Source organism: Salvia miltiorrhiza, chromosome 2 (assembly GCF_028751815.1).
Source record: "Salvia miltiorrhiza cultivar Shanhuang (shh) chromosome 2, IMPLAD_Smil_shh, whole genome shotgun sequence".
Classification (NCBI taxonomy): Eukaryota; Viridiplantae; Streptophyta; class Magnoliopsida; order Lamiales; family Lamiaceae; genus Salvia; species Salvia miltiorrhiza.
Window position 1 is genome coordinate 65,776,427 of NC_080388.1, and position 9,356 is coordinate 65,785,782.

General features: G+C 36.9%; 1 protein-coding gene across 1 annotated transcript; it reads right to left on the reverse strand.

Moving 5' to 3' along the window:
- Positions 1-321: 321 nt before the first annotated feature.
- Positions 322-5,639, reverse strand: LOC131013100 (oligouridylate-binding protein 1B). The gene is made up of 12 exons (XM_057941110.1): positions 5,220-5,639; positions 3,902-3,963; positions 3,421-3,523; positions 3,251-3,327; positions 3,115-3,176; positions 2,923-3,010; positions 2,727-2,802; positions 2,614-2,644; positions 2,403-2,522; positions 2,031-2,116; positions 1,512-1,688; positions 322-907 (listed from the first exon to the last, which is right to left on the reverse strand). Exons 1-12 carry the CDS (start codon positions 5,322-5,324, stop codon positions 626-628), a joined length of 1,269 nt encoding a protein of 422 aa, XP_057797093.1. The 5' UTR covers positions 5,325-5,639; the 3' UTR covers positions 322-625.
- Positions 5,640-9,356: the final 3,717 nt, after the last annotated feature.

A 9,356-nucleotide genomic window follows, 5' to 3' on the forward strand; every position in this document is an offset into this window, starting at 1 on the left:
TGATTGAGAATATGAAATACCACCGAAATAGGGAAGAATAGCTATGATGTGCTCATGGGATTAACATTCTTCATTGATAAAATAATTCCTAAAAGAATAATGAACATTCGATGGACAATATTAACTCATTAGAATAATTCATTAGTTACATTGTTACGATCTAATCGTAGAGTAATTAAATACCTAAGATCAAAGAAGTGAACTCAAAATCATGATTATATTCCACCATACCCTAAAATCTTGTTTGCGTTGAGTAGCATAGCTTTAAACTTTAAAGCAATAACCAAATTCAGACACTAATAAAATCATCACATGAAGGCATAATAAAATTCATGATTGTACAATGTTAAAAATAAGAAGTATATAATCCGAGTGTTTCTAGCTTCAAAGTGAGGAAAAACAGTGACAAATTTCTCAAATATGCCACACAAAGTTCATTCCTACAAGACTCCAAACATACATAGCGCAAGATGATACACAACACAAGGCCAGCACAATATAAGTTGAGAAGACACCCCCTCTGCAAACAAAGATTTTACACAACATCCTAGAAAATATTAAGAACTCGCACACGGGGCGCCATAGGCCGGAACATTCTACATTATGCGTATCAAATCTCAACAGATTACTGGTAGTACATAAGCTGCTGGGCGGCAGCTACATTCTGATAACCACCATCATAGATGGCCTGACTAGCGCCTGCACCCATTCCCATGGTTGCTGGCTTCAGAGCGTGTTGGCCCTGGTGATGCATGAGGGCAGGGACGCCGCCCATCTTGCTCATTGCAATTTGCCGCTCATACGCTAAAAGGTCTGCAGCAGAGAGGCCATGCAGCGGTGCGGGGACAGGTGGGACGAGCGGGTTTGAGCTAGTTCCGGGCGGAGTTGGTTTGTTACCCCATGAACACTGAAAATGGATAAAGCATGAACAAAAAGTGACAAGATCAATAAAATTCGAAAAATATTGCTTCCAACAACCATGACATTTTGGATATAAGTGTAACGTGAGGGAGAAAGATCATTATTTGTTCAAAACATTCCACAGCTTATATTGAATAATAAACTGCTGATTATGAAGGATAAACAGAGTCACCATTGTTTTTGAGGTTAAGTGCAATAACAGAAATCAAAGGCAAAACAGAGGTGATGGAGCAAGAAAGGAAAGATGGAAGGAAGTATGGCAAGTGGCAAGTGGCAAGTGGCAAGTGGCAAGTGGCAAGTGGCAATGTACTGGGTAAATCCACTGAAATTCACAATTTTACTTTTTTTTGATAAATTACACAAGTAAATAAAGAAATTTAAAGACCGCACGACGGTGGACTCAAATCCAAGCCTCAGGCCTTGGGCATTAACCACCTACCGCTAGGCCAACATACGCGCACACAATTTTACTTTCTTAATTCTACATTTGGCAGTCTTGGACTACAAAGTCAGACAGCAACTTTCACGAGATGACAGATGTTCAAGTTTAGGTTACCTTCACCTTACAGACAAGTGGGGATGAAACAAACCTTAATTTGTTTGCCACAGAGATATGATTGAGCATTTCCCAATTGAATGGCCATAGCAGCCTCTGCATGGGTGCTGTACCTCACAAAGCCAAATCCTTTATCACGCTGCACCCTAACTTCTTCAATTGATCCCGCACCAAGTGCATGGAAGTGGCGGTGGAGGTCAACCTGGGTTACCTGGCAGAATAGAACCAAGGAAATAAATTTTGTGAAACCAAAATGCTTCTAATTGAAAGAGTTCTAGTCAAACTAGTCAACAGGTGAGATATATTGAAATTAAATTGCTCTCCCTGCTATCCCTTCAGTCCAATCAACTATCCAAATCAAGTAAATCATCACGCAAACCATAAAGGAACCACATACTTCTCCATATCATGGCTTATTGTATACTCTTCTATATAGCTTGTTTAGACCTTTAAAGAGTTGCATATCCCAGCACTTGGACATAAAGTTCTATCCTGAACTCATAGGTGACAATCTATTTCTGGGTAGTGGAGAAGCAAGCAAAAGAGGACTTACTTCTGGAGCAAGATTACCGACATACACAGTGGTGTATTGAGGGTTATTCTCAGGAGCATCAGTGCTTGCTGCCTCCTTAACCTCTTCTGTAAAAGTACAAGTCTACATCAGATATGGTCAAACCAATATGTAGTCATCACCTAGTACTACAGCAAGTAGGCACGAAAGGAATGTGATAAGGAAACAGATATCTAGTTTCTTCTAGTGGGAAACCAACAACAACATCCTCAGAGATGTTAGGCTAAAAAGATGGTTATTAGGTCAAAACATGCATTTTAATAGTGCAAGTGTGCAACTACCAACTAAAGAGTTAGTAAAATCTTCTTAGTTTCAAGCAACGACTAAAACTTATAGTCTCCCCAACATACTCACCAGAAGAGCCGTTCGTTAGTTCCACAACACTTTTAGCATCTGAATTCTGCTTTTCATCAGTGGTACCAGCACCCTTTGTGGCCCAGTTACAACGTATCTGCCGGCTACCAAGCCATTTCCCTGCAAAGTTTCCATATAAAGCAACCTTAAGATCTCTGTTAATCGAAACAGACAATGTTTATTCTTAGGAATTAACCCAAACCATTCTCACCAGTTAAATCATTTATTGCGCTTTGAGCTTCCTGAGGGAAAAAAAAAAAGAGGCTAACTCAAGGATTCTGTATCATGAAAATGAAAATTTAGATATCACATGAAGAAATATACCTGTTGGTTGCGGAAAGAGACGAATCCAAACCCCCTAGAACGGCCAGTCTTTTGGTCCCACATAACCCTTGCATCACTAGGATAAAAAGAGATAGTCAATACCTCTTAGAACTAATGAGCACATGACCACAATAAAAGCATTACTTTGACAAACATGAGCAAAAGAAATAAATTTGAGAGAGGGAAAGATGCTTACGAACAGCTAGAATAAACAGAAAAGCACGCATACAACATGGCATCAGTAACCTCAGGGCTGAGATCACCAACAAAAATGTTATAGTGACCTGCCAATAGATATAAACTTCAATGAGACACTCAGTGGTCATGCAAAATCATAAGCTAATTTAGTAGATGCCACATGTATAAAAACATTAAAGACGAAGCGCACTTGATGTGTCTTCCCTCTGCCCACTAGCATATGCCCAGTTAACTTTGATAGGCTGGCCAAACCTGAAATTCACAAAAGAATATTATTGTGAACCGCCCAGCACTTTGAAATTGAATCTTCAGTAATTACTACTCACAAGTGCCTTCCATTGAGAGTCAATATTGCAAGTGAAGCACATCTACGATCAAAGTAATGAATGAACCCATAGGATGACTGCACCATAACATCAAAGCAGAGAATGTTAACGTAATCCTAAATTTAGAAGTATGTGAATAACCAGAAGGCCATATTTAAGAGCAGTCACACCTTTTCTTTTCTAACAAGCTTGCAGCTCTCAACTGGACCAGTACTTGCAAAAACTTCTTGAAGAAGTGGTTCTGTCACCTGCGTGTGAATGTTCCCGACATACCTGCATTTTCTCAAAAATAAAAAACCTAGAAGTTTAAAAAGAAAAGAAAACAAAGAAAAATAAAGGAATTTATAAGAATCTTCCCAAGAATGACAAAATGATAGCACATTTAATAGCAAGATAGAATATATATGTGAAGGTGCCAGAGTATTCCTAAAAAGGGTAAATAAAAAGAGGCCGTATATGACTGCCAGCATCAAATAGATTATTAGAATACATACATATGTGAATCTAATTTCAGAGCAAAAACTTATTTAAATCATTATGTAACTGAAATGTTGGGCTAGAACATCACAGTATGTGCAAGCTAATCACAGAACACAACAAAAAAAAGGTAAGACAAAACCAAAAAAAAGAAATCCTTAAACAAACACTTACACACTGCGGCATGTGCTTGGGTCAAACCCAGGAGGCAGATTTCCACTAGGAATTGGTTCAATCTGTAAATGGAGAAGCGAAAATGAATTAAGGTGAAAAGGAAAAAAAATAATTTCCAAACCAACGGCCAAACAACCAATCACCCAAAGGAAAAAACGAAAAGATAAAAACACCATGTGTGCAAAAGTAAAACTGTAAAAGTTTGGAAGGAAAAGATATAGGCAGGAATGCGAAGCAAATCCATTCAAGTTCCATCAGATTTACAACTCTAAAATGCACAGAAACTACTAAAATGCCACCAAATCTGCTTCACATGTGACATGTGAAATACCACATACTTTCTGAAATAGTGGGAGGCACAAAAATCAGGCACCAATATTACATCTGTTTTAGACTTCCAGCCCAAAATTTGATCTAAACTCCTTGGCCGAAAAGAATTCTTGATCAGGTTGATGAACTTTGAACCAACTATATTTTATCCTTTGTTAGGGAACCCAATTGATTGCAGTGTTGGAAAATATGCTTACCCAGCAACACAGTCTGCTTCTCATTTCTCTCTCTTTGCATGAGCAGTGATATTGTATTTACTTAACCAAATCCACTTCCAAGTTAGTGATGAACTTAATGCCTAAGTCCAAAGGTCTTGGGTTCGAGTCCACCGTTTTAAATTTATTTAAATAATACTGTTAATCTATCAAAACATTTTCTTCATTGACCAGGTAACTTCTTCTTGCGATGACATGGCCTTTTAGATCAACTACTCACCTAGTAAAAAAACACATTCTCAAATGAACATAGATAAACCTATGCACTATCTTTCTCCCTACATTCACAACCCTTTTAAGAATGGATTTCACTATTTATTAGAAAATAACTGAATTCTGAGGTAAGTGAGATTCTGGATTAAACATAACGCAGTTTCCTAAACGACTCTGAATTAGCTTATCTTACGGAAGGCAAAATAGGTCATTAGATGAACTACAGTTTCCTCCACGACAACCTAATCGCACTCATATTCAATCCGCACTTCAATAAACAAACAACGACAAAATGGAACCAAAAATCCACCCATCCAAATTTCAGAAAACCCATCTATGACCAACCAATCAAAAACTAAAGTCTGCAACACGACAAAAGCACACAAAAGCTACCCAATTAAAGCAACCAATTACGTAAAATCTCAGTGAACCAACAAACAAAAAAAAACACCTAGATCAACACCCGAAGCATCACGAAATGCACAAATAATCTACAAAAATATCAATTAGCTCTAAAAACAGAAGGAGCTAAACAACTACAAAAAAATAAGAATAAAAACCTGCGGAGCAGCTAAGAGGCCTGGATGGTAGAGGGACTGCTGCTGAAGAAGCGCTTGCTGCATCAACGCCTGATGCTGTTGCTGCTTCAATCTCTGATTCTGCATTTTTTTGCTTGATTTTTCAACTAAAAGTCGATCAATCAAATGATCGATATGGAAAATTTTCTCGGTTTAGGGCTCGTCAAGCGAGGGAAAAGAGGAAAAGGGGGGAAATGAAGAAAAAAAAAAGAAAAACAAAAAAAGAAAGAAAAAAAGACAAAAAGAAAATGCTTTCGCTGAAAGAGGGGAAATTATTTGCTTCTCAGCAAATTTATACCTCAAGTTTTTCGACTGGGCCCCACTTCACGCGGTGCTAAATAGTGATGAATGAAATGGGTTTTCTTTCGATAAGTCCATTTTTGCCGATAAAAAGGCCCAAATAATCCAAGAAATGGATTACATATTTCTTGATCGCAAATTATTGGGTGCGGTCGGTTGACCCATTTATGCACGTATATGTGCCAGTTTTTCAAAGACAATGGAGAAAATAATGAAGTGGTGCAGTGGTAGGCGGTAGTGCCTCATTGTTTTTCGGAGGGTCACGTGTTCGAAACTCCCTTACCCCCACTTTTTCGACTTTTTTTCCTGTTTTTTTTTTTTTTTTTTTTTTTTTACGTTTTTTATGTTTTTTTTTCTGATTTTGTTTCCATTTTTTTATGTTTTTTTTCCTTTTCCTGTTTTCTTCATTTTTAGGTTTTTTGCCAAAAAAAATCCCTTTTATTTATTTATTTTAGGTTTTTTTCTGGTTTTTTCATTTCTTTATGTTTTTTTTCCTTTTCCTGTTATCTTCATTTATGTTTCCTTTTTCCTTTTCTGGTTTATATATTTACTTTTTTTTTCTTTTTAGTATTTTCTTTTTTTTCTTTTTACAGTTTTTCTTTTGTATTTTTTTATCCTTTATGGTATTTTCTTTGTTTTTCGTTTGTTTTTCTTTTGGATTATTTTATATATTTTTGTGAAGAATGTAATATTTTTAAAATATTACATTCTTCATAACAATAATTACTTTTTCTTACTACAATAATTATTTGAGCAAATAACTAAAAGTATAAGTTCTTGTGAGTGAAAATAACAATTATCGTGAACAAATGTTTCAAAATTATTACATTTGTTTATGATAATAGTTACTTTTATTTATTAGAACTTGTACTGTTAATTATTTGATTAAGTAATTATTATAGTACGAAAAAGTAATTATTCATAAGAACTTTTACTTTTAGTTATTTTCTCAAGTAATTATTTTTGTAAGTAAAAGTAATTATTGATGTGAAGAAAATTAATGGTATTTTCACTCACTATAATTTTTATTTTTAGATATTTGGTCAAGTAATTATTGTCGTAATAAAATGTAATTTTTTTTAATCAAATAAAAGTAATTATTGTCATAATAATAATTACTTTGCACTTTTTAATTAATAATATGTAAAATAATACTTATTTTCAATGAAAGTAAACATTACGTCTAGAAAATGTAATACTTATAATGTATGAAAATAGTCATTTATCTAATATTCTAAACTCAATCAATCAAGTGTTTAGGGTTTAGAGTTTAATGTTTAGGGTTTAGAATTTAGTGTTTAGGGTTTAGAAGATATAATACTTTATATTAAATGAAATTAAATCTCCTGATATAATACTTGTGTTTAGGGTTTAGAATTTTGTGCATACAAATGTATATGTTAGGCTTTATAAATGTAAAATATTACCATTAGGGTTTAGTATTCATTATTTAAGGTTTAGTATTCAGTGTTTAGGGTTTAGTATTCATTATTTAGGGTTTAGTATTCGATGTTTCGGGTTTACAAAATATTGAATGATAGGAAATACTTATATTGACATAAGTATATATTTGTTCTAACAAACGTATATGTTAGGCTTTATAAAAGTAAATATTACTATTAGGGTTTAGTATTCAAGGTTTAGGGTTTAGTATTCAAGGTTTAAGGTTTAGTATTCAGTGTTTAGGGTTCAGTCTTCAGGATTTAGGTTGTAGAAAATATTGAATGATAAGAAATACTTATATTGACATAAGTATACATTTGTACATACAAATGTACATGTTAGGCTTTATAAAAGTAAATATTACCGTTAAGGTTTAGGATTTAGTATTCATTATTTAGGGGTTTAGTATTCATTATTTAGGATTTAATTAGTATTCAGTGTTTAGGGTTTAGTATTCATTATTTAGGGTTTAATATTCAGTGTTTAGTGTTTAGTATTCATTATTTAGGGGGAGGTAATGCTTCTTTCATCGTTTTAATACCGAAGAAAGAAGGGGCTGATTCGTTGAACGAATTTCGTCCAATCTCGCTCATTACCAGCTTGTATAAAATCATTGCAAAGATCTTGGCGGGGAGACTGACGAAGGTGATGGGGTCGATCATCTCTGATAATCAAAGCGCTTTCGTTAAAGGGCGGTTCATTCTCGATGGTGCGGTCATTTTGAATGAAGTTGTTGTTGAGTCAAAAAAGAAGCGACGAAGCCGGATATTCTTTAAGATTGACTTTGCCAAAGCTTTCGACTCAGTTCAATGGGATTTTTTGGATACTTTGCTGGATAGAATGAACTTCGATGGGATTTGGAGGAAATGGATTCAAGGGTGTCTACAGTCAGCCACGGCAAGTGTCCTTGTTAACGGGTCATCAACGGGAGATTTCAAAATGGAGAGAGGCTTGAGACAGGGTGACCCGATGTCTCCCTTCTTATTCCTCATTGTTGCGGAAGGGTTGAATGCGCTTGTTGAGAGAGCAGTGGAACGACAGTTATTGTTTCCTGTTAAGATTGGTAAGGATGAAGTGCCGATTACACACCTCCAGTACGCGGATGACACCATCTTTATTTTAGAGGCTGATGAGCGTAATGTGGAATCACTGAAAAGTCTGTTGCTTCTCTTTCATTTTGTCTCGGGTCTTGCTGTCAACTTCGCGAAGAGCAGCCTGATGACGGTGGGAGTGAATGTGTCAGTCGAGAGGACATGGGCTTCGTTTCTCCATTGCAAGATTGGTTACTTCCCGTGTCTTTACTTGGGAACCAAAATTGGAGGCCGAAGCAATGGTGTTAGCGAGTGGAAGTTCTTGGTGGATAAAGTCTCAAACAAAATTGCAAGCTGGAGAAAAAGACCTCTCTCGTTGGCAGGGAGGATCACTCTTGTCAAAGCGGTGCTTCAATCTATTCCGGTATTTCAACTGGCCTATGCTTTCATTCCCAAGACTGTGCTCAAGAACCTCAATTCCTTGTTCTCCAGATTTCTGTGGGGTGGAGACTCTCAGTCGGGAAGAATCACCTGGTTTAAATGGAGCTCCTTGTGTTCCAATAACAAAACAGGAGGTCTTGGGTTTCGGGATGTGGAATTGTTTAATCATGTTCTGTTAATTAAATGGCTTTGGAGATTTTTGGTAGATGGGGGAGCTTTGTGGGCGAGAGTGATCAAATCGATTTATGGGGAACTTGTCTGGGGCGAAGAGGGGGATTGCTCGATGGTGGGAAGAAGTGGGCAGTTGGGGTGGTGGGCGAAAATTGTGGAGAAAGGGGGAGGAAGAGACGATAGATGGTTCATTGATCACCTTCAACACAGTCTCGGGGATGGGATGAATACAATGTTCTGGGAGGACGTGTGGGCTGTTAACAAACCTCTCAAGTTCTCTTTCCCGAGATTGTATAACTTGTGCTCGAATAAGAAAGCCCTCGTCGGAGAGAGTGGGTTTTGGGAAGGAGAAGAGTGGGTGTGGTCGGTGAATTGGAGGAGGGATTTGAGGGAAAGAGAGAATGGACAGGTGGAGGAACTTTTGAGACTTGTTGCTGCTTTTGTCCCTTCTACAGGTTTAACTGATGGATGGAGTTGGAGGGCAACTACGGACGGTAAATTCTCAACAAAGTCGGCTTATGATTTGGTGGCGGCTTCCAGAGAAGCGCAACAAACTCAACCGGCTGAGATGGCTATGGTTTGGGAGGCTCCAACATCGCACAAAGCCAAGGTGACAGCGTGGAGATGTCTTAGAAATCATTTGGCTACCTGTGACAACTTAAGAAGACGACAAATTCAAATTAGCTGGGAAGAGAGAGGATGCAACGCCTGCGTCGCTGGAGAGGAAACGACG

What these genes read in the sequence shown, in the direction of transcription:
- LOC131013100 (XM_057941110.1), bottom strand. Translation starts at nt 5,324, where the DNA reads ATGCAGAATCAGAGATTGAAGCAGCAACAGCATCAGGCGTTGATGCAG. An exon ending in CGCAATAAATGATTTAACTG is followed by an intron (nt 2,523 to 2,613) that starts GTGAGAATGGTT and finishes GAAACTTTGCAG; the next exon opens with GGAAATGGCTTGGTAGCCGG. An exon ending in TCGGTAATCTTGCTCCAGAA is followed by an intron (nt 1,689 to 2,030) that starts GTAAGTCCTCTT and finishes CTATTCTGCCAG; the next exon opens with GTAACCCAGGTTGACCTCCA.